At 36.9% G+C, this 25,125-nt stretch overlaps 1 protein-coding gene across 2 annotated transcripts in view; it reads right to left on the bottom strand.

The window, feature by feature from the left end:
- Positions 1-2,192: 2,192 nt before the first annotated feature.
- Positions 2,193-25,125, bottom strand: part of LOC119075169 (acetylcholinesterase-like) — a 56,133-nt gene continuing 33,200 nt past the window's right edge. The window contains exons 2-12 of one of the 2 annotated variants that reach the window (XM_037181563.1): positions 11,095-11,399; positions 10,886-11,032; positions 10,474-10,819; positions 10,346-10,405; positions 10,149-10,280; positions 8,018-8,215; positions 7,831-7,952; positions 7,393-7,768; positions 7,050-7,259; positions 6,780-6,946; positions 2,193-3,994 (exon numbers count right to left, since the gene is read on the bottom strand). In XM_037181563.1, coding sequence (XP_037037458.1) covers positions 3,864-3,994; positions 6,780-6,946; positions 7,050-7,259; positions 7,393-7,768; positions 7,831-7,952; positions 8,018-8,215; positions 10,149-10,280; positions 10,346-10,405; positions 10,474-10,819; positions 10,886-11,032; positions 11,095-11,296 — 2,091 coding nt within the window. In that variant the 5' untranslated portion in view covers positions 11,297-11,399 and the 3' untranslated portion in view covers positions 2,193-3,863. The remainder of the gene's footprint in view (positions 3,995-6,779; positions 6,947-7,049; positions 7,260-7,392; positions 7,769-7,830; positions 7,953-8,017; positions 8,216-10,148; positions 10,281-10,345; positions 10,406-10,473; positions 10,820-10,885; positions 11,033-11,094; positions 11,400-25,125) is intronic. The other variant, XM_037181565.1, reaches the window with a different exon arrangement.

Here is a 25,125-nt window from a genome sequence, read left to right as displayed (position 1 = left end):
AGAGGAACAAAAAAAGGCGGCGAATGGACATGTAGCGACAGCCAGACCAAGTTTTTTTTCAAAATCAAACATTTATTATCCACCATTTTCTTGGCCTCGTCATTCTTCTTTTGAATTCAATATTTACCCGCTGCTAGATTCAGGCCTCCCAAATTGGTATTTAGCCACACTGGCTGGTGATTGAACCACATCCTTAATGTCATTCCGAACAACGCCTATAGGTTGGCAATCCTTTTGTGATTGTGTCTGGTGCTACTTATAAACCGCCTATAGTTAGACTTTGATATTTGTACACAGATTCATATTGTGATTGGGTTGCGTCATTCTTTTTGTACGACTCGTAGAGGGAACCAAACACCCCAACTACTCAGATTGTGAAGCTGCTACTGGTTATGACACAAAAGAATACGAAATGGTGGAGTGGATGGAAAAATTATCGAAAAATGTTGACGGAACTTATAGATGGACCCATCTCTGTTTTGATACAAATTTGATTTACTTCCGTAAGTTTTTGTGATAAAAAATTCCCAAAATTTTATTAAATTTTACACGAATTTGCCAAATTTTGTAAAATTTCCCAAATTTTGCAAAATTTCAACAATTTTGCATAATTACCAAAATTTTGTAAAATTTCCCAAATTTTGCAAAATTACACAAATTTTGCATAATTTCCCAAATTTTGCACAATTTCCCAAATTTTGCATAATTTCCCAAATTTTGCAAAATTTCCCAAATCGAAGCATTATAATTTGATCGATTCTACTCATTTAATTCATTTTTAAATAATTGTAGTTTCGAAGAAGTCATTTCGAAAACATTACAGTATAAAATCTTAGACACGTGCATTTGAACGGATTACCCGCAGGTATACCACGAGTAAAGAGCTCTAATGCGCATATGTAAGCTTTTATACTGTAATGTTTTCGAAATGATTTCTTGAAAAACTAAAATTATTTAAAAATGAATAGATTGATCAAATTATAATGTTTCGACTTTAATTTCCCAGATTTGGTAAAATTTTCCAAATCACGTAAAATCTCTCAAATTTCGCAAAAATTTTCAAAATTCGCAGAATTTCCCAAATATCGCAAAATTTCTCAAATTTATCAATCCTTAAGTTTATGTGATAAAAATTTTGCAAAATTTTATTAAATTTCACAAATTTTGCAGAATTTTCCAAACTTTCTTAAATTTCACAAATTTTGCAGAATTTTCCCAAATTTTGTATAATTTCCCAAATCACGCAAAATTTCCCAAAATTATCCAAATTTCTTAAATTTCACAAATTTTCCCAAATTCGCAGAATTTCCAGAATTTTTTTAAATTTCACAATTTTTGTTAATGTTGATAACGCAATGGAAACGACGGTTCGAAGGAAACTCCATATCACGGCATAAAACTCCGAAATCGGAAAATGTTTAAGATTTTGAACTGAGGTATCGCAAAATTAATTCCCAAATTTCCCAAATTTTCTAAAATTTCACAAATTTTTTAAATTTTTCCAAATTTTGTATAATTTCCCAAATCACGCAAAATTTCCCAAAATTATCCAAATTTCTTAAATTTCACAAATTTTCCCAAATTCGCAGAATTTCCAGAATTTTTTTAAATTTCACAATTTTTGTTAATGTTGATAACGCAATGGAAACGACGGTTCGAAGGAAACTCCATATCATGGCATAAAACTCCGAAATCGGAAAATGTTTAAGATTTTGAACTGAGGTATCGCAAAATTAATTCCAAAAAATCGGTCGCGTACTGTTAATCCGTGAAAGATTATGATCTAGGTCCATACTTCTATCTGTGTACGAAGTGAACTGATTGAGAGCACTAGGACAGTGATCAAACGATAAAATACCGGAACAGACAGTTGTTCGTTTTACGTACAATGTGACATGGGCTCTTGATCTATTTTATCTTAAATTTTTGGTTTCGTAATTGTGTCTTATTTGATTTTCTTTTTAATTTTTAATTTTTTTATTATTATTTTAAATATTCATATAAAATGATTTTTAAATTTTATTTATTTATTCCGTTTGTTCTTAATCTTTCGGTTTTTACACATTTTAAAAACTTTTCAATTTAGTTTCCGTTTGATTCCGTCAAAATTATATTTATATTGTAGTTCTTCTTATTGTTGAGAGTTAAATTTTATATTTTTATTTAGTACGTTTTTTCATTTTCATTTCTTTTTTTTTAATTGTTTTATTATTCGTAAAATGGTCATATATACTAAGCTTAAATGATATGTGTTTTAATGAACAATTTAGTCGCATTCAGTCAATAAAATATTTTTTTAAATTTTTTTTATCATTTTTTTCTCACTATTGTCTGACCTAAATAAACGACAACGCAAATGACCCTTTTTAAAATTGATTTGTTGGTCATTTTGCACTTGGGTGAACATTTTTTTTCATAAATTTTTTAAAATTATTTTTTTTTTCTTTGGTCTATAATCAAGGTTTGTGCACAAATTTTTCGTTTTACTTTTTCATTATTTTTTTTCAGGTTACTTGACGATGCACCAGACGATTTTGTGCTGTCTATGGGTAACATTCTCGAAAAATGTATTCGAAAGAATGGAATATGCCTTTTGAATTTTAGTTTTAGAACGAAACTGATTCGTAACATATTTTTCGAGTTAGGCCTATAATTCAATACTCATGTAGTACATGACATGTACTGTCGTCGAATGAATGCAACCACGAGGCTTGAGTTGCCGTATGATCTGGAATATTGTTTTTCCTTTGTCGTTTTAGGAGTTTTGGCAGCACATCAAGTGTTTTTGATAGAAACTGTAGCTACACTTATCGACGCGAAAGAGACCTAATTCAAATTTTCCTATTGTTAACTGTCAAACTTGACATTAGAACACAAGACAATTTTTAATTAGGTCTCTTTCGAGTCGCTAATGTGTAACTAGACTAAGCGTATTCCGTGTTGGCAAATGAAATCGGTCGCAAGAAGCTGTGATGCTGTCACATGAAATATTGATATATTTTGTGGAAATATTGACTTGTACAATATGACACCGCTAAAATCGAGACTTGTCTCATTTTCCAGCACTAAATTAGCATTTTACCGTAGACTACCCTTAACGGTAACATGACTTTAATTTTTGGTGTCAAAGCTCCCAAAACCACGTGTTTGAAGGAAAATCTCAGCACATGTTGACAGCACAAAACTCATGGACAAATGAACAATAAGTTATGGGCCTAATTCGAAAAATGTTTTGAATCCGTTTTGGAGTAACTGCTTAAACGACATATTTTAGGCTGAAAACAAACGACGCATTGAACACGTGTTTTGGTCCTTGTTTTCATGACGAAATTGTCGCAACTGTTAGATAAACTGTTAGAAATTTCCCTATCAAAAATTGCGATTGCTCCATCTGTCAATGAAAACTAGGACCAAAACACGTTTTCAATGCTTCGTTTGAGCTATCCTTTAGACTTTCAAAAAAATGTTTCTTTCAGCTCGAGATTGTTACCCTTAGACAGCACTAAATGGTGGGGGGTACAATGACATGTACTTTTCATTTTCTTCTTCTTTAATTTAAGTTTTCGTTTTTTAATTCAGAATATTCCGATTCATTTAACTTAAGTTTTCACTTAATATTTTTCTTCTCTTTTATTTGGCAAACAATTCCTCGAAAAAATTGTCTATTTATATTGAAAAGGAATTGGTTAAATTGTTTTATTCTTAATTTTAATTTTTCTTTTTGTGTTTACTTTAATAAAGCATAGCCAATGTATAGTTGAAACGCCCCTCTCTATATCAAATTTTCTTTTTTTTTCACTAAATATATTTTTCTGTTAAAAATTAAAATCAAATGAACCAAAAATAATTTATTTAAATTCGCTTTAAAATTGAATTACATTTTCGAAACGTAATATGCAAATGAAAAAACTTATTATTAGAAATAGGAGACTGTGTTCATATAAAGCGCCACTATTTGCACATGGTTCGCTTGTAGGATTAGCTGATGTTTGCGCTAAAAAAAAGAATTTTTAGTCGACACATTTCTAAACAACAACGTTCTACTAATATCTATGGGACTACGTTTAGTAGGGCGTATCGAATTTTATAAATTTTAAGGTCAAATTTTAAGGAAAACGTAGATCATCGAAAACTCTGTCCAGGCATGTGGTTAATGGATCCGAGGGAGCCCGGGAAGAAGTCCCCCGGACGACTTTAAGTTTCCAATGTCATAACTCGGAAAGTTGAGAGTATTTTTGAAAACAATGTTCTAGTGGAATGTAGAATTGAAAACTCTACAAAGCTTCTGAAGAAACCGATGGTCCAAAAGGTGCCACTGCCAAGATTGCCTTTCGAAAATTTGACATTTTTGGTTTTTGACTTATATTTCCTGAGAGACAAATGATTATGTTTAGCTTGTGGTATGAGGTGGTAGGGGAGGTCGAGCACTACCAGTACACTAGGCATGTCCCGGTATGCAATTCATCTGAAACCACTTTTTTAACATTTTTGAATGAAATTTTTAAGAGTGGCCACGTCTCCCACGAAGCCAGTGCAGCCACTGCAACTGGTGCTGCTGAGTCAAGGACACTTTGGTCAGTAAGTTATACATAATATTACATGACAGTAGGAACTATTATCCAAAATATTTATGATTTATGTTTAAAAAGCCAATCCCGCGTCATGCAGAATTAAACGACATCACCACCCGATGTTTACGTTCAGTCCACATTCCAGTAAAACCATTACGCCATTGAGTGCAATACTGCCAATATTCAATAAACCAAAAATTCACTGATGGTGCATTAAATCGGGCTGGGTATTCTTCACACACATCCCAGATGCATTATACACTCAGCGGTAATGTGGGCTTGCATTACATAATCTTTAGTTGCCTAGTCAAATACACATAGTGCAAAAATCACCAAGTGAAGAAGTTCTGAGAAAGACTGCAATGTGAACGACAACAAAAACATGTATTTGCATTGAAATATTGGCAGTGACAAAAATGGTCTCAGTGTAAGGAGACTCACAGCTTCATGCCTATGCATCAAAAAGAAATCCCAAATGTATGCTTTTCAGCAAAGCATCGATGCCTCTTAAGAGCAATGGACCAGTTGTGTAGCCCACATTTAGTCGGAAAAATATTCGTTTTTTGATGATTTCTGTGAACCAAAATCTTTTTTTTGAAAAAGGAAAACCATTAAAACACTCAAAAATGTGTTACTTTCAAAGGAAAAATTGGTTTGTGAGTCATACCTAATGCCACTTAGAAACCTGAGCGGATGAAATAAATTTACACAATCTGTAAAGGTTTGTCCAAATGGGAGAAGTTATGACTCATCAACCAATTCTTCCTTTAAAAGAAACACATTTTTGCGTACTTCCATGGTTTTACTATTCCGTCAATTCTTTTAAGTTTCATCTTCAACCACACTTCCCCCGGAGCCCATAAATGGCGTACGTGACTTTTAGCAGGTGCGCATGGTTTATGTTGTTTCCGTGAGGAACCAATATATTCCAATTAAGCTGTTTTACGGTTCTACTTTTTCAAAAATAGATTTTGGTTCAGAGAAATCATCAAAAAACGAATACTTTTCCGCCTAAATGTTGGCTACTCGAAGGGGCCATTGCTATTATAAATTGAGATTGGCTCGTTCGGTTCGTGTTTTTTATGTAGGTTGAAGCACGGGGTTTCGGGGGGTTTTGAAATTAATTTTCGCTATGTTGCTCACATTGCAATGTCAAATATGTCTAAGGTCGTTTAATTTGTGCTAGGTGAGTTCCTTTTTCACTAAGCAATCAGCGTAACCTTCGTAAATAAAAAATCTTGAATTTGTCAACAATGTGTGGCAACATGTAAGAAACAAAAATCAAAACCCCCTAAAAAAAGGTGGCGATCCACTTGTCAACGAACAATACATAAACAAATTCCATCCACTATAAGCGAATCATAAGAAAACGTAAATTGAATTTTGTATGAAAATTTTCCATTGAAAAATTTGTAACATTTTTGTCATGATTCGCTTAGAAATCATTCATAAAAGATATCCTTTTTTTTCAGTGCTGCCAGCAGATTTGAATCATTAATGTCTCTAAAAAATGCATTTTCGTGAGCCAAATATGTGTTCTACTCGCCTTATTCGAAGGTAGACCACACATCAGCCTCTCCTGAACGCATATTCAGTTAGTTATTTGTGATTTAAATCTGCTGGCAGCACTGAAAAAAGCGGATGTCACTTTTGAATAATCCCTTAACATGCACATGCATGAAGTTAATACTAGTCTCCTTAGGTCTTGATTTCCTCTTACGAAAAAAGCACTCAGTTTTCTCTCCGTTTACACTTAAAACAATAGAAAATAGACGTGGTTTAGCTAAACGGAGGCAAAGCGGAGTGGTTTTTTTGTAGGTGGAAATCAAGCCTTGCACTGAGAACATTTTTGCCACTGCCTGCTGAGACGATCTTGTTGTCGGTAATATTTACATTGCGCTGCAGTCTTTAAGGGTTTTGAAACAGTGGCCTATGTGGGAAGGTTTGTTGTTGTAGTTTTTCTCTTTTTGGGAGAAAAGTTCTCTTTTCTTTACTCTGGAAACCTGTGTCTAATAACCGTCCTCATTTCGATATCGCAAAGATATCAAAAAACAGTTCAAATTGAAACTGTTCAAATCCTTCACGAGGGTAATTTTGCCAAATATGTTCGTGAGGAATGGTTGTGCACGATAAATTTAGCGACCAACAGACGAAGACATTTCGAAGAAGACAAAATCAAATGGAAAAAACATAAAATGCTAAACTTACATGTCGCTTGTATCAATTGCGGTAAATATTCTTTCCAAAATGCACATTGTCTAAGCCGTGGTCCTCGTCCCACATGAGTCGTATTTATACCCAACTCCAAGTAATGTTTTCCAGTTGCAGTATGTTTAGGCCATACTTGAACATCTGGTGTCGCACCATTCGGATCTCTGGATAATACAGCACCGACATGGAGAAAAATTATTAATAAATTTCGTTTATCACACCTAAATCCCTGCGATGCAACATATTGCAAAGCGAAACAACACTCACCCGTACTTAGCAAAATTACTCCAGTATCTCATAATTTTGCGACTAAAGTCCTTTTCCTCCTCAGTGTAACTGTGATTGGGATTTAATGGCTCACCGAAAATGTAATTAATTTCATCGCCATGCATAACGCCAGTCCATCGAGGCCAGGGATTACTTTTCGTTCGATGTGTATACAAATACATGTAAACGTTAAGTCCTTCTTTGGCATATCTGGAACACAAACGGATTTAGCGAATATCATTAATTATATCCGAAAATTATGAACGCTGCTGGTACAGCTCTGTATGGTCTGTTGTGCCCGTTCGCACGTTAAATGTATACATTTACATATATCGATGCTTACCTATTAGCAAATTCGTTAACATTGCATGTGAAATGCAGGTCACCCACCATTTTATCGAGTGCATCTCGATTGCTGTGTACGTTATCTGGCTCGATCCAATCGGTGTATTCGAAGATAATAGCCTGTCTAGCTGGATTATTCACATACGGATTAAGTTCTTTCACAGCCTGGTAAAATTCTTCACGAGACACCGTCACACCCTCCTCTTTGCGTAACAGTTCCGTTAGATAATAAATGATAAAATAGTAACCCTCTTCGGTGTTGCTGCCAGTTAAGATTTCGGTCTTTTTGAAGCGGCCGTGGGCAAGACTTTTCTGTGGTGTTTCATCCAAAAATGCCCCATCCACAACCGGTACGAAGGGAAACTCACAGATTCCTATAATAATTGGCACAGCCGAGTTTTTATGTGGTTGCACCAAAAAGTGACGATAAATTTACCTAAAGTTCCCCATTCGTTATCAACCAACTCTTTAGCGTCCTTTGTGCGTAGACATTCAACGGTATCGGTTAGCTTGTGACGATCATGTGGACAATCGACAGCTTCTGCTAAACGTAGAGCTCTATCGATGTTTTTAAAATAAAAAAAAATTCTGGCAAAACATTGAATTGTCGTTTGTCGTCTTACCTTAAAATAGCCTCTTCTCTGGATATTAAAGCCCAGGGAGCTGTTGGTGAGCCACTCTCTAATATGGCTCGTTGAAAAAGATCTCGTGATAGGGATGAAAGTAAGTGCATCGACACCGATACGGCGCCGGCACTTTCACCGAACAAAGTGACTCGGTTAGGATCGCCACCAAATTTATGTATGTTGTCTCGTACCCATCTAAATGTTCAATATTTTTGGAATTATATCTTTCTGCTGAATTTTCTTAATCAACCGCTCGCAGATCAGCTTTGTGAACCTTTACGAAACCTTCGAATTGATTTTATGGCTCAACGGTCGGATTAATAAGAAAGGCATTTTAGGATTTGTAACCTGTATCTTCGTGCCACGAAGCAGAACTCTTCAACCCCTTCCCTTGTTCGTTGCGTGGAAGGGCGCTGAATAATAGGATACTGTGGAAACTTTGGAATCGATGAGAAATGGGCTGAAGAATCATTCAATATGAACCAGTGGGAGAGTTATAGAATGAAAAACATCCGACCGAAATCGGACGCATTTTCCAGTGGACGTTTTTATATGTGGGAAAGGTATTTGACCCTAGAAACCAAAACCACTTTAAAACAAGAATAGACCGGCTTAAGCCTGGTGAGGTCTTTTTTCTTTTTCTCGATTTTTTCTGGAGGCAAGCAGGAAGAATAGTTTCATTAGTCGATATCCAGATGTTGAACAATAAACATCTCCACCTAAATAATTTCATCAGTCGGTGTGCAGCTCTCAAACAGTAAACATCTCTTCCACATCTCTATCAGCATGGTCGTCAACTACCAGTTTGGTAGTCAATTACCAAAAATTAAGCTTTAAATAGGCGAGCATGTAGAATAATTTTGTCAGTCGTCGTGTAGTTCTCGAATAGCAAACATCTCTTCTCCAAAAATTACGCTTGGTAGTCAATTATAGCCTTGGTAGTTAGCTACAAACTACCAAATTTTCGAATCGCAATGTTAACTGAGAGCTATCGGTTATCAGATAACAAACAATTATTATTTGCTTGGTGTTGATTTGCTCATAGTGGCTTTGCAATTTGGAATATAAATCCAGCTACCAAAACTACCATAACTACCAAAGCTACCGACTGCCAGATTTTCTGTCTATAAAAAGGCGAGCAAGGAGAATCATTTCGTCAGTCGGTGCTTACTTCTTCAACAGTAAACATCTCTGTCGAAAATTACGTTTGTTAGTCAATAATATTCTTGGTAGTCAGCTACCAACTACCAAACTTTCGAATTGCAATGTTAACTGTGAGCTATCGGTTATCAGATAACAAACAATTATTTTTTGCCTGGTGTTGATTTGCTCATAGTGGCTTTGCAATTTGGAATATCAATTCAGCTACCAAAACTACCAACTTCCAAAACTACCAAATACCAAAAATAGTAACTACCGACTGAGAGCTACCAAAACTACCAAATTTGTGGAACAGACAGACCGACCGACAAAGCGGCCATAATAGGGTATTTTTTCTAGAAGAAAAAAGACCTAAAAAATCCGTAAATCTACTGCGTACGTGGCCCTAGTGTGTCTGTCACCCTACTTTTACCGTAAGCCGACAGACGAACGGGTTCGTACGGGAACGGGGCTCAGTCGCAGCAAACGCTCGGACTGTTCTAATGGCTCGTTTTGAAAGTAGTTTTGGCTTCTATGGTCCACTAATGGTTCCGATTTCGGTGGGCTGTTTTTCAAAAGAATCCGTCATATCAGTTATTACCAAGTGATATGTTATTGCAGTGGTATGACCCACAAATATTCAGCGAAGATGATCCCATTTGAACTTTTTGCCTCTAAAAGCAAGCTTCACCTTCCAATCATTTGTAGATGATGGAGATTTCATCTCCTGACACGCGGAATGCTAGGAAGTCATACAGATTACTCTTTGAGATGTTCAGAGAAGCACCTGAAATATTTGCTTCATTTGCATGATGATGTGGGAGTAGACACAAAGGCACTGACAACAGACCGTCGCAGCCTAATCAACAGACAGCAGAATAAGAGACATATTTTACAAAAAGTAAAAGTTAATGGAATTCACGCGCGCGCTTATGAGACAGATCATTAAATTTTATGACTTCCGTTAAACACATTATTGGCATCTCACCTAAGTGCTAAATTTTGATCAAAGAGACCAGCATTTCCTGGTGCATCTGGGGTTCCCAGGTAAAGGAAACCAAGACTCGCCACTCTGTATTGCATTGACACGACAATGACATTCTCTTCAGCAGCAAGTGTTCTGTGTGAATATAAAACGGTTTTAGTTCACGTGCAAAGTTATACGAACCGAATGAGTGCACCTACTTGTGATCGTACACATCTAGCGTTGCAGTTCCCGAATAAAATCCACCTCCAAATATCCACCTACGTGCAGAATGAGTGGATTTAATGGAAAAGAAATATTTGAAATATGAATCCATGTGGATACGTACAACATAACAGGCGCATTTTTCGGTCTAGGCCTAGGAACCACCACATTTATGTAGAGACAATCTTCGGATAGTGGCGTATTGGGATTCCACATTGTGGCGCCCGGAAAATCGCCAAACACAACATCCACAATTTGAACACAGGAATTCGAGGGTGTTGTTGCATTTCGAACGCCAGCCCATCGTTCGACAGGCCGTGGAAGTCGATAACGTAATGCACCGATCGGTGGTTGCGCATATGGTATGCCAAGCCATGCATCGACCTTTCGTCCGCTGCCCGATGTCAGCACCGTGCCCCGAATTTTACCTTTATCCGTTGTGATTATCATCGGATCGTCGTCGTCCGGATCTGCGAACAATATTTCAATCAAGTCCAGTTCATTTGCACTGAAAAAATTTTTTAGCTCTCTGTTACCATGCGACGATGATTCTCTTCTACTGACGCCTCTCCGGCGTGTCGACGCTTTGGTATCCCTAAATTGTTCCATTTCCAATGTGCCCAGCTCTGCATCTAATACTCTGACGGCTTCACCATGACCAAGATATGGGGTAAAAAAGGCATCTTTATAATAAATTGAAAACATCAATGGAATCTGAAAGTAATTGAACGGTTTCGCAACATACCATCATCATTTGGCACCGACGATGATTGTGAATTGTGTTTTTGACTTAATTGAATTTGAGCATTCTCTAATTCACGATGCCGGCATTCGACCAGTATATGGTCGAATACACCGAGCATTCCTATTGTACATAATAATAATTGGCGTAGTCGTATAGGCCGCGGCATTAAACCGAATCGATAATGTCCACTGTGTTTCTCCATTTTGGAGAATTTTTATGTCAACACCGGGAGTTCATCACTTGCACCATATTACTTAGCGGGTGTCCGGTTGGTTTTGGCGGTTCGATCGTCTTCTATGGTCTCTCTGCAAAGTAATCGGAATAGATCTTAATTATTCTGTCGGTCGTTACTCAATTAAAATCTCCTTAAAGTAGGAAAAGGGACTAGAAGCGACTATGTCGGAAGACCTGTGCAAAATTTGAGTTTCTTTTTTGTTATGTCAACACACCCCACAGTCAACCGTGTTAAAATAGTACATCACGTCCTTGTTGGGAGATTTTCATTTTGCCGAGAGGGAGGTTTTGTAGCCCGAGCCGAAGGCAAGGGCTATAATACCTCGTGGCAAAATAACAATCTACAAACAATTACGTAAAGTAACTTTATCGCATACGCGTTGTGGTTGCTAAGGCTAAATGACGGTTGCGAACGCATAATGTTCGTTGCGAATGTGCAATGTTGGTTGCTTAGAAATATTTTTTTGTTTCGTTTTCGCTTATGCGATAAAATAGAGTATGCGCCTATGAAGCCGGAGTCTCGGGAAGCCTCGACAACCGCTTCATAAGTGTATAATATTTATCACTTGCGAAGCCCTGCGAAAACGAAATTTTCAAGTAAACTTTTTTATTGCCTGCCCCATGCGAAAGTTGACCATTGAATAGCAGTTTACCCGCAGCGAAAATGATCCATTATATGAAGAATAATTTCGGTTCATTTAACGTGAATTCCTGTGTGACTTTATCATTTTGCTGGCAATTGACCAGAATACAGGCATCCCATTAAATTTTGTCTTGTCCGAATTTCGGACATTTCGGACAATTTTTATAAAAAATTTCGGGCAGTTTTATTCAGTTTTTGGACACTTTTTTGCAACATTTCGAACTTATTTCGTAGCACATTACAAGACCTTACATGTGTCATTGAACGAATAGGTTCCAAACGAGCCTAGTCTTTTTTATAAAAATTTCTTCAGCTAGATTCAAGGCAAGCCATGTTCAACTGTCTGTTCTGAGCTTTGGCTTTTCTGAAACTTGGAATTCAAACCAGATTGAAGTGGGTGTGGTTCAGATCAAGAGATGAAAGTAAGCAAAACTGGTTCATTCTTGTTTTTGAATGAAAAATCAACATTGATGCGCCGCAGGCAACATTTTTTTTTCTTAAATTATCTTTAGTCAAAGAAAAAACAGAAAATTACTCCGGGTCAATGAATTAGTTGACGAAAATTATGTTGAATAACTTATATAGACAGCGCCGCAGGCGATTTTTACGATATATATTATCGGTCAAATCTTGAAGAAAATTTCGGACATTTCGGACAATTTCGGACAAATGTTTAAAATTTCGGACATTTCGAACAAGTGGGACGCCTGCCAGAATACATGGGATGCTGATATCACAAGTTCTTGCACAACATTCGTACAATGTGTTTTTTTGGTATGTTCCAGCTTTGTGGTAGATTCACCACTTGTCCCGTATGTGACTGCATTGCTAGCGATGAAGTCGAATAAAAGTTTATTTTCATTTCGCTTATGATTCGCTAGACTTATACTAGCAACAGGGTATGACTAGCCACTTGTGGCCTGTAGCTCCGTCTCTAAAACTCTATTGGCCTGGAGCAGTGATCTTAACGGGTTCCGACTCTATAAGTTCGTTCATCCAAAATGAGTACTACTGGCTGAACGGCTAAGGCCAGTTTGTTCTCTATCTCGAACAGTAGCGACTCCTGTGGTGGATAACCAAAATGCTCCAGGGAGTATTGCAGTAAGGATTATGGCGGGTCCTTACTCCACCTTTGGCTTTGCTGGTGGATGAACACTGGTATATAAAGATCGTCAATTGACGCGCTGATTGAGTGTCCCTCAATCTATTCCTCTTAGAGAAGATGAGGCTTAACAGCTACGGGTAGGTAAGCTCGTTAATCTTTTATTATGTGGTTAGTTGTTTCCTTGCCACTGTCGCCATGGTGGCCTGATGAGATGTTGGCAAAAAAAATTCTTTAAAACTATTGAGGAGTTATGCACACAGCACTGTCTCTCAGATCGAAACAGTGGCAGAAACCATGTCGCTAATCACAAGTACGTTCTGTTTTCTCGCAGTCGGTTGTGATATAAAATCTCTACACCTGTCAAAAAGAAAGCTATCCTCATGTAATGAGTTACTTACGCAGCATCTATTATAATCTACTACTTTCATCGTAAAGTTTGACCACCCCGTTCTCATGTCATTTCCAACAAAATCATTGAAAGATGTACCTGTTATCAGGCATTTTGAAAGGAAAGAAAAACTTTCAAAAACCACTACATCCTATTTTGTACGAAAATGACGTCAGCAAAGTAAAACCATTTAACCAAACCACGTTGACATACATAATAACTAAAACAACTACAAACTCAACACTATGTCATCTTCAATAATTGTAATGTCTTAACCGAAACAATTGTGGCAAATTATACACACAAAACTATACACTTTCTGATGACGTAAAAAACTTTTCTGTCTACTGAGGGAGGAAAAGACAATAAAAAAGTTTGCAATTCAGAAAGTTCTTATTCGCTTGTTGTTCCGTCAAAAAACCTTAAAAGAGTAAAACGAGACGCAAGTCCCTGTTTAATTCTGTTAATAAAATGCTCTTGATTTGACTGAAGAAATCAATCAGTAAAAGCATAGAATTCTGAAGTTGGAAGCGGTCGGGGAGGAAAGCTTCTTGTGAGTTTCATCCTCATTTGACCTCAGGAATGTAGTTCCTGCAAAAACCAACGATTTTGGTCTTTTCTAATCCTATTCTCAGGATGATTTGCTAGGAACGGTTCCTGAGAAACCCACACCCTTTGAAAAATGTGTTATCCTCACTGAAGTCCACTGAATCGCTGCTGGCCGACCAAAGTTCTGGAACACATACGAGTGAAATTATCGAGGTGGACCAAATCAGGGAATGATATTGAGGAATTTTGAGAAAAAACTTTTTTTTCTTCACGTTTCAAAAGGTCCTCTAGCCGAATCTGTAATACAAGAATTTTTGTCTTCAAATTTCTCTTGTAATTTGCGACACGCCCGCTATGCTGCCGCGCGAGCATCATATTCTCGACGCTATACCAAATCGTTGCTTGGTGCATTTACAGTAGAAACAATACCAGTATTGTGCCGTACACAATTTTCGTTGAATAGGCCGGCTTCCGATTGTTTAGTTGGGTTGAGAGAGATAAATTTTGCTTTTAACCGAAAGCTGTCATCATTATACTTTTCGAAAGTTTGTTATTTTCTCGTGTTCTAGTTAAAAGTCTAAGCTTTCATTTTGTGAATGTGGAGGAAACCATCTGGAAAGTTTGATGATCATACGACAAATGGTGCATTGTTCGTTGGATGTGGATGGTTTTAATTAGAAAATTTCAAATTGTATGCAATTAATACGACACAACTTTCAAGTTGTGGAAGTGACATGGAAAACTTAAAGCGAAACGAGAATGGTTATATAATATACTATTCGTGGCTGTTTTGGTACTTTTGAATATAACATCCTTTTCGAGTATAATGTACTTATCTCTAGAACATTCTACATGGTTGGTAACGGTTGCTTGGTTTTTCTGTCAATTTAATGTTTTGAAACTTTTGGGCTACGGAGGATATGTCTCAACGAAATAGCGTTTTATCGAGGACCGCACTGAATTTGCAACTATTTCTTTGGTCGTGCAATTCTTTTTTCGCGCAACTCTTTTTCATCGAACACACCGATGAACGGAAAATCGGTTGCATTATTATTATAATTACTTGAATTCAATAAAGATAGAAATGAATGGTTGTCTACGAATAGAATATTTATAATGGTAGATTACATTGGATGCTGCGGAGGTAGTTCATTACATGATGGATCAATTTTGTGATACAAGCCGAACTCACTCGTGTGGTTTTAAGCAACACGCTTTGGAAACGGTTATTTTGACAAGGGTAGAGTTTGCATATCCGAGCCGAAGGCGAGGTATGCAATTACACGAGTCAAAATAACCGTTTCCAAAACGAGTTGCTTCAAAGTTCATCAAAAACAATATTAAAATTTTTAGCCCCGTACGAAGTACTGGGGGCTTATAAGATTAATATGCCGTTTGTAACACGTCGAATTGGAAGCAGACAGTAAAAGCAAAGCATTTGGTTATGTTCATAGATGACGAATCCGCAATAAAAACAAGGCATCAGAACAGTCGGAGCGTTTGCTGCGACTTAGCCGAGTATGCCGAATAGAATGATGGCGAAAAAAGTTTCAAATTTGGGCCCTTGGACTAAGGCCGCTACTCGGCCCTAAGTGTTTTTTGCACATAAATCGAGTAAATCTCATCCGATTTTACTAGTTTTTGTTTCATTTGAGAGATAATTGAATGCCGAATAGAATGATGGCGAAAAAAGTTTCAAATTTGGGCCCTTGGACTAAGGCCGCTACTCGGCCCTAAGTGTTTTTTACACATAAATCGAGTAAATCTCATCCGATTTTGCTAGTTTTTGTTTCATTTGAGAGGTAATTGAATACCCAATGGAAAGTTGGCAAAAAATTTTGGGTTTCTAAAATAATGTCGTAAATTGTTGGTTTTATTTGAAGGGTACTTCGTACGGGCTTTCGTAATTGCGCTATGCGCAATTTAAAAAATGAACAGTTTCAGTAAATTTGACAATGCCCAACTTGACTTGCATTTTGGTAACAGACGCATTAGAGGGTTGTAGACGTATTAGGGTTCCGGGCTTATTAGGGCTACGGACGTATTATGGTTGCGGACGAAATAGGATTACGGGTTGTACGGGGCTAAGTCGCAGCAAACGCTCCGACTGTTCTGATGCCTTGTTTTAGATTTCGTCATGATGTTAAAAAAATTTATTAGTATTTTACATGACTAGGAATAAAAAGATGAAAAGTAGAGGTTCGGTGTGAATTTTGTTGATCCGAGGTGAAGCCGAGACTTTTCATTTTTATCCCGAGATATTTAATGGATTTTACATGCTGAGAGCGTCGAAACTAGTGATTGAAACATGAAAAGTTTTCGGTTTTCGACGCATGTAGCATGTAAAAATTATTAAATCGTTTTATTCCCAAGATATTTTAGCGAAAGATTAGCGATCGATATTAGCGGCCGCTGCTAGCGCCCTACCTTTTTTTCGTTTAGCAAATATGTTTAGCGACGCTAACATTTTTCGAAATTAGCGTTAGCGTTAGCGTCGCAACCTTGGTAATGACAATGGTGAGACCACATATGAAAATGGGCATATTATGGTCGCCCCTCTAGGGCAATTAAAACGCTACACTTGTAAGTGATCCGTCAAATGAAAGGTTTTTACAATGCCGATCGACAAAAAAAAACGTTTATGGAAATTGGATGACCGACTCGTGAGTTAGAGCCCTTGATGTGAGCCAGAGCGCGAAGCAGTTTTGGCTTGTTAGTCGGTCAAATTTGAAATTGACCAATCACTGAAAAAAAAAGTTTATGAAATTTGGTTCACCAGAGCGTGAGCTAGATCTCTTGGAGTGATCCCACATCCAGCTACTCGGCCGTACAGTGAAGGTGGTGTTTGCCAATATCTCGAGTACACTTTGACCGAATTTCATGTTTTTTTTTGGTTTGAAAGGTAATAGAGAAATGTGAAGCCTCAGTACTATTTCCGGTCTCCTAACAAAATGGCTGCTGGCGGTCATATTAGATTTTAGTAAAAGTAATATATCTTGAGAAAAATGGTACTTAGACAGGTTCTGTTAACAGAGAAGTAATTGGTTATGTGTGTGGTGTGTCTCGAGCATACTGTATATCACGCATATGGACAAAATTTGGGTTCTTAAAATTCCGCCGTAAATTTTTGTTTTATTTGAGATTACGGGCTGTCGTAATTGCGCTATGTGCAATTTTAAAGATGAAGAAGATTGCACGTGGTGCACTTGGGCTAAGTGGACAATAATGCCAAGTATGCAATAGGATTGCGGAAGCATTACGGTAACGGGCGCATAAGGGTTATAGCTGTATTAGGTTTACGGACGTATAATGGCTACGGAAGGATTAGGGACATGGACGAATTAGGGTTACCGACGCACTAGGGTCACGTTCACAATAGGTTTACGGGTCGTATGGGCCTCAGTCGCAGCAAACGCTCCGACTGTTCTGACGGCTTGTCTTTATTGTGGATTTGTCATCTATAATCATCGGCTTTGTCCTAACCGTCTTCTTCAAATTCCACATGATACAAACGGCATGGTGTTCCTATGGGCCCAATCGCCCAATTTAAACGAGTAGCTCGTAGAAAGTACGTTTTAAATGTACAATTTACGGATGAGTAAACCATTGGTCTTATCGTGTTTTTGGGAGTTTTATCCGTACATCGATGTACACTTGATCCGTAGACTGCTGTATATCAAATAAGTTAATTTTGATGTGGTTAGCCAATGCTTGGATTTGTTAAGTAAAAACTATTTGCTGGCGGAAGACTGCCAAAACGATTTATAGTGTCAGGTATCAATATAAACGTTCCTTTTTATAGATTTGGCCGAGATCGCTCGGTAATTATGTTTGATTAGTTGCGAAAAATTCAATTGCAGAATAAAACTTAGATAAAATTTAAAAAAACCGACAAACATTTTGGTAATTAGAAAATGAAACTGAAAAGACACAACCATGTTACTGGTCCAATCAATAGTTCACTTTGCTTTTCAACCGTACATTATAAACTGTTCGAAATTACATTCACTCTTCTCAGCAACCCGTTAGTTGGTCTAGTACGTCTGAGCCTAGCAAGTAAGAGGTGCCGGGTGCAAACTTTTTTAGGTCTTTTTTCTTTTAGAAACAAACCCTATTGTGGACACTTCATCTGTCCGTCTGTCTGTCTGTCTGTCCGTCTGTCTGTCCGTCCATGTGTCTGTGTCACAAATAAAAAATGAGACGATAACAGCCTCGATTCAAAATTGCACTACTATGAGCAAATCAACACCAGGCAAATAATAATTATTTGTTATCTGATAACCGATCGCTCATAGTTGGCATTGCAATTCGAAAATTTGGTAGTTGGTATCTGACAACCGAACGTAATTTTCGGCAGAGATGTTTACTATTCGAGAACTACGCACAGACTGACGAAATTATTCTACCTGCTTGCCGATTTATAAAACGAAAATTTGGTAGGTGTTAGTTTTGGTAGGTGATAGTTTTGGTAGTTGATATTTTTGGTAGTTGCCAGCTGAAATTCAAAATTGCAAAGTCACTATAAGCAAATCAACACCAGGCAAATAATAATTATTTGTTATCTGATAACCGATAGCTCACAGTTAACATTGCAATTCTAAAATTTTGTAGTTGCTAGCTGACTGCCAATATTATAATTGACTACCAAACGTAATTTTCGGCAGAGATGTTTACTATTTGAGAGCTGCGCACCAACTGACAAAATTATTCTGCCTGCTTGCCTATTTAAAGCTTGAATTTTTGGTAGCTGACTACCAAACTGGTAGTTGACTACCATACTGATAGATAGGTGGTAGAGATTTTAACTGTTTGAGAGCTGCACACCGACTGATGAGATTATTTAGGCTGCTTGCCTATTTATAATTCGATAATTTGGTAGTTGACTACCGAACTGGTAGTTGAATACCAAAATGGTTGTTGAATAGTTGAGTTTGGTTTGAATACAAAATTGGTAGTTGACTACGAAACTGATAGAACGATGGTGGCGATGTTTACTGTTCAACAGCTGGATATCGACTGTAGAAACTATTCTTCCTGCTTGCCTATTTGTAACTCACGTATTTGGTAGTTGGTATCTCGAGAAGTGAGAAAATTGAGAGAAAGAAAAAAGACCTCACTAGGCTTATAGCCGGTCTATTCTTGTTTTTGCTTGTTTTCTCGTCAAAAACCATAAAAGTAGATGATGTGATATGATTGTATCATTACGAATCATCAATTAAAGTTGCATTTATTCTTAAATAAACATTTAAACGTCATTGCCTGTCTGACATTTACTGTACGTTTTAAATGTACATAGTGTACGGATAAGTAAACCATTGGTCTTATCGTGTTTTTAGGCGATTGAAACGTAGAACTTTTTTTTGGGTGTACGGGGCTAACAATGCGTTTCACCACTTACTATTCTAAAAAAATCTGTTTGCTAAGAAATCGCCGGAAAAATACCTCAACAATCTGCTAGAAAGATGCCACGCAATTTGTCGGAAACAATTTTTTCCTCCATTCTATCGTTTAATTGAATTCTGATGAGGATATCAATTTATTATTCAGTGTTTATTAATAGAATGCATCCACTTATTGTTTATGGGCTTTGTTTATTAGGTCACATTTGCTGTTGCAATCTTAATGCAATATTGATAGCACATTAAGGGCACGTAAATTCCATTACCGGAGAAATTGTTACGGACATTTTCAAATTGAATTGGATATGGTAAGTGGTTCGATTCAAGCTGCTTTCTTATAATGTCACAATGTGCCGTAGAGGAAAATAATTTGAAATATTGGCTGACGTACAACACAATGCCATTACATAATTGTGTGCACTAAAAGAATTAGCTCTGACATACCCTCCAGCAATAGTCTTCATAACTTCCTTCTCAAGATTATATTATTGTCGCATACCAACAGCAATATATCAAAGGATACGTCTTCGTTGTTCAACCCTACCTACATCCACTTTGTGCATAATATTATTTATATACATTGCTAACTCCTGGTGCTCTGACGAACACATACGTTCATATAATATTAAGCAGAAAAAGGTTTAAATTTCAACAAAAGCTTTCTCATAACTTTTTCCATAAATTTTTCATAAAACAACAACGCACTCGGAAACGGTAATCAAAAAGAGGTCAATGCAGGAGCACATTTCATGTTAAATTGTACAAAAGGCGGCGGCAGCATTCACTTCATTATGTTGGAATGCAGATAGTGTTTTTTTATTCTCTCTGTTCAAATTAATTACGGCGACCTATTCTGGCAAAAGTAAAACAATGAAAATTAAATTAACTTGGGGAACGGTTGGAAACGCGGGACGCGACGACGAAGTTACGAAAATCATTTTTTCCGTGAAATATTGTTATTACTTTTTGCAAATGGAAATGTAAATATGGAAAACTGTGCTTTTATCACGCACGACCGTCCAAACCAAATTATAAAAACGGAACACATTGGCAAAAAAAAAGCTGATGAAGGATGAAGAGGATCATTTTTAGAGTCATCTCTCTCGCTCTCTCTCTTTTACATCTCGCATAAATATACAGTTAACTTCAATCCAGTTTCTGACACAATTTGTTTCAGCTGATTTTCGGCTGGTGCACTGATACAGCTTCACTGCCTTTTACGTGATTAATATGAGTTTAGTTGTCACAATCACGCGTGAAAGTGGTAATAGTAGATTATTCACTTCGCCTTCGGCTCATGTCCCGAGTGTCTAAATAAACATGTGGGTAGAGGTGAATACGTTCTTTTTCACTGCTATTATTTTAGTAAATTTGGTTTTGATGAAATGTCAAATCGTCTCAATAAATTTTTAGTCTCGAATAATATGTGTCGAAAATTTGTAGTATTTCGCGTAAAACGAAGTGATTTAGTTTCAAATTCAGTCAGAAAATAGTTCAAAGTGTGCTCATTCTAGTGTCTAAAATGTAAGTTAAGACAAATTTTCCGAAATAATTTTAAATTCGAATTAATTTGGTGAAACATTGCGGGTGTCGTAAAAATGTGTTTTTTAAAAGTAATTTGGTTTCCATTGTTCAATTCAGTGTTAAATTCCCCGAATTTATGTGCCATTTAGGTAAACAAAAACTAATGGTGTTACCGGAAACGTACACACATTCAAACTAAAGCGTTTCCGCTAAAACGCAATTTTTAAGATTACCGCCTACATTTTATTTCTACTGGGTCATCTCTTCTGCAACTCACACCACACCAAGCGACAATAGATCATCTTCAAGTTACGGTACTTTCAAACGTAACCTCAGATAATTTTCGTTGTATGAATTTAAAATCCTGTGTAAAAAAGAGAGCGAACAATAGGCGGTGGTTCAACCAAAGTATATAAACACCGAAGGTAATGCAGATCAGCGGATCAGAGAAATTGCGGATCCAAACTTTCAGGTGAATTCATTTTCGTATGTTGTCTAACTTAGACTTGTGCAACATGACGGCCCTAAATCCTTCCAATTCACCACTAGATACAACTTGACGCAAACGAATGTTATATGTGTGCAACATAACGCCGCTAAATAGTTCCAAATTTACCACTAGATGCAACTTGACGCAAACAAATTCAATACGTGTACAACATGACAGAGCTAAAATTCACCTGAAAGTTTGGATCCGTGTGTAACTGAGGATTTGCATTACCTTCAGTGTTTATATACTTTGGGTTCAACTAGGCTTGGAAAATTTTGTATGACGATTTCAACTTAACAAAAAAAAATGTTTTCAAGTTGACTTTTCAAACAATATACATGTGTGAATTGTCAAGATTTGTGTTTCACCCGCCTTCGTAAGTGTCTTAACCTGTTCTATCAGAACCTTGGATGTAATTTGGGTGTAAAATTGAGTGTGAAGTGCTTTTTTCAAAGATTTTTTTTTTGTAAAATCTTTTAAATATGACAATATTGTGAGAATGCCCGATGTACCAGTTTCTTATTTTTCGTATTATGCTGATATACCGCCCATGTTTAAAAAATGTTTTTTTTTTTGAGAAAATGCTTTTATTTGAATTTGTGCACGTTTCCGGTAAAAAAGTGATAAAGTCACCACTATTGTGGACCTTTTAAAATGCCATCATTAGTTAAAGTTGATTGGCATAGGCTAAAACGTCTGTTTAAAAAATTACGAAAAAATCGTCATTCCTTAATGTTATAAAGCAGGACACGTGCCACATACATGTATGTACATACATGTCACATAGTCCCATACGTTTTAGTTCCATACGTCTTACTTGCATTCGTCTTAGTTCCATACGATTTAGTCACATATGTCGGGAGTCAGGGTCCTATAAGTCTTAGTCCCACACGATTTAGTCCCATACGTCTTAGCCACATACGCATTAGTCCCATACATCTTAGTCCTTTACAATTTAGTCCCATGCGGTTTAGTCCCACACAATTTAATCTTCTATGACTTACTTAAAAAGTTGCCCCACGCCGTGGGCAAACTTCAATAATGTAAACCATTATAAAGGATGACGACAGCAAATAACTGCAGGATCGATACAAATGAAACATTACTCGAACCAAAGAAATAGAGTTTTATCGAAATATAGTGGATCAATGGTACAAGCGCTATCGCATCAACGAGTCATTTTCCGTAGAGGCGTTTATATTCGTGCGCATCTGCTTGTCAGAATGCATTTAGAAGTTGTTTTGGGACAAATCTAAGCAGCTGATGCGTCGCAAACGTTTGACCAGATCCACGCTGTACTAAAGCGTATTATAAAACGATAAATTATATTTTTGCTTAAATCAAGCAATCTATCAATTTAAACACAAATTCTGAAGACCTTGTTTTATACACCTTACAACGAACGTGTCATTTCCATACACGATTTAAAATATTGATTGCGAAAATGCTTCCGGAAATTGAATGTTACTGAATACTGTCAAGATGAGGTTTTCTTTTGATTTTACAAACGAAAAACATAATTTCATTTCCACAATCGTCGTCGTCTTGTTCATGTTCTGTTTGCCAACAAAGGTTGATCCATAAATTTGTTCACTCAATTCAATATATAAACAAAATTGATTTATTATAATTCAGCCTTCGATTCGACCCAATTTTGCATGTTTTCGCTCGATACCATTCCCGCCAAGATTTTCAGTCAAGCTGGTTAAATTCCCTCGTGAATAATTAATAAAATAATTAAAACATTTGAATTACGAAAAACGGTACTCCGGCATTAGACAAAAAAAATCTATTGATTTTTGCGTTGATTCAAGAACTAGGAACACAACACCCATCGCATACGTCTCTGAGTTAGAGTAGGAATAATGAATGCAATGGTACCACCAAGGCCCAAACCAAACATAATGAGAATCCGGGATGGTAGTGTCCACCGTAAAAAATGTCCGCCATTGACGCCACTGGCTGTAACAAAGCACATCTGATTTTGAGGTTGAAATTTGGTGTTTGTGATACCACCAAAGCCCAAACCAAACAAAATAAGTGTCATAGGGATGCACGGATTCAACAATCAACATCAGTAAAAAAAAACAGATGATGTCTCTATTTCCTAACTTCTTTCGAGCCTAATTTCCGTTGCTTCGACGTTTTCAACATTTGTTAATTTGACAGGTTCGATTAGCCGAAAAGTAGGCGGAGAGGTCAATCATAGACTGTTATGATCAGAGCGAGAGATCCGAAGACTAGTTAATTTAACTTGCCTTGGGGTACTTGTCAAAATATTGCTTTCTCTTTCAACGTGTTACGTTGAGAGCGAGAGGACCGAAGACCAGTTTATTATAAGTTGCCTTGGGGTACTTGTCAAAATATTTCTATCTCTTTCATCATAACACTCTATAGTTATACAGAGAAACGATAAGTTGGTATGCCTGTGGCGAGATAGAAGGAATTTTTTCAAAGGCTGTATACTTTGGGGAGGTCACACAGATCGCCATTTTATTAGATACGCGGGAACACACCTTTTCCATGCAAACAAATTCACCAAAATTGAATTTGTATGGCGTGGTGAAATTTTTGTATGAAACGTGGTGTGTAACCCGCGTATCTGCATCTGCGTGACCTCCCCAAAGTATACAGCCTTGATTTTTTCGACATGCTCCTTCTATCTTGCCACAGGAGTACCAACTTATCATTTCTCTGTAGTTATATTATTGCCAGAGAGATGCTAATATGACGACTGGGTCGTTTCGACAGATAGAGGGAATATGTCGAATGACATGTCGAAACGACCCAGTCGTCATATTAGCATCTCTCTGATTATTGCTACCGGGTTTTAAATCAAACGTTACAGAGAGTGAACCAAGGTAACGCTCCGCTGCAATATAAAGCGAAAACGTTCAATTTTAATTTCTAATTGGAGATGTTGTTGCGAAAATTGGAAAAGTAAAATTTTAGAACGAAAGTCCGAAAGATCAATAAAACCCAGTAGATTGTTATGATCAGAGCGAGAAAACCGAAGACCAGTCAATTATAATTTGCCTTGGGATACTTGGGAATGTTTATTTAAAGTTCCATCAGTCCCATCATGTACTACAAATTGTAGTCTACAATACATGTACAACAAGTATAATGTAACGTGGTGTCAGCAGTTCTCAGCTGCGGACACACAAACTCACTGGGCTCACAAACTCACTGGGCCCAGGGGTGGAGGTGCGGACACACAAACTATATATTACAATATGTAAAATGTATCATACTGCAATATATACAACAAGTACAATTAGTAAGTATTTTATATAATTCGGCAGACACACAAACTATTTTTTTTACCAGACTCGTTACTCTAGCGAGTAACGGGAATAATAATAACATGTCATGCACATCGAAAAACAATGCTGCTGTAATTTGGATAAGAAACTTAACTTAAATTTTTCCAGAACAATAGAAATTCTTTTGTTAGGACAGAATCCATCATTTTCATTGCTGCCGCCATTTTTTCTGTTCGCTTCAGTTTCAATTGTTTTTATTCGTTTTGTGTGAACAACTAAATGAAATTAGCTAAAGTGAAACCATTAAAGCACCAGAATCAATAGCAGGAATCTGTGAAGTGTGCATTTGTATTATGAAAGTTTATGTGTGACGAGAAATATGTGCAATTTATGGAAAAATTCGGTTGAAAACGGGCATTTTAAAAGTTGAAAA

The sequence above is a fragment of the Bradysia coprophila genome, unplaced genomic scaffold, assembly GCF_014529535.1.
Source record: "Bradysia coprophila strain Holo2 unplaced genomic scaffold, BU_Bcop_v1 contig_193, whole genome shotgun sequence".
Classification (NCBI taxonomy): domain Eukaryota; kingdom Metazoa; phylum Arthropoda; class Insecta; order Diptera; family Sciaridae; genus Bradysia; species Bradysia coprophila.
This window is presented reverse-complemented; position numbering and strand designations above follow the sequence as displayed.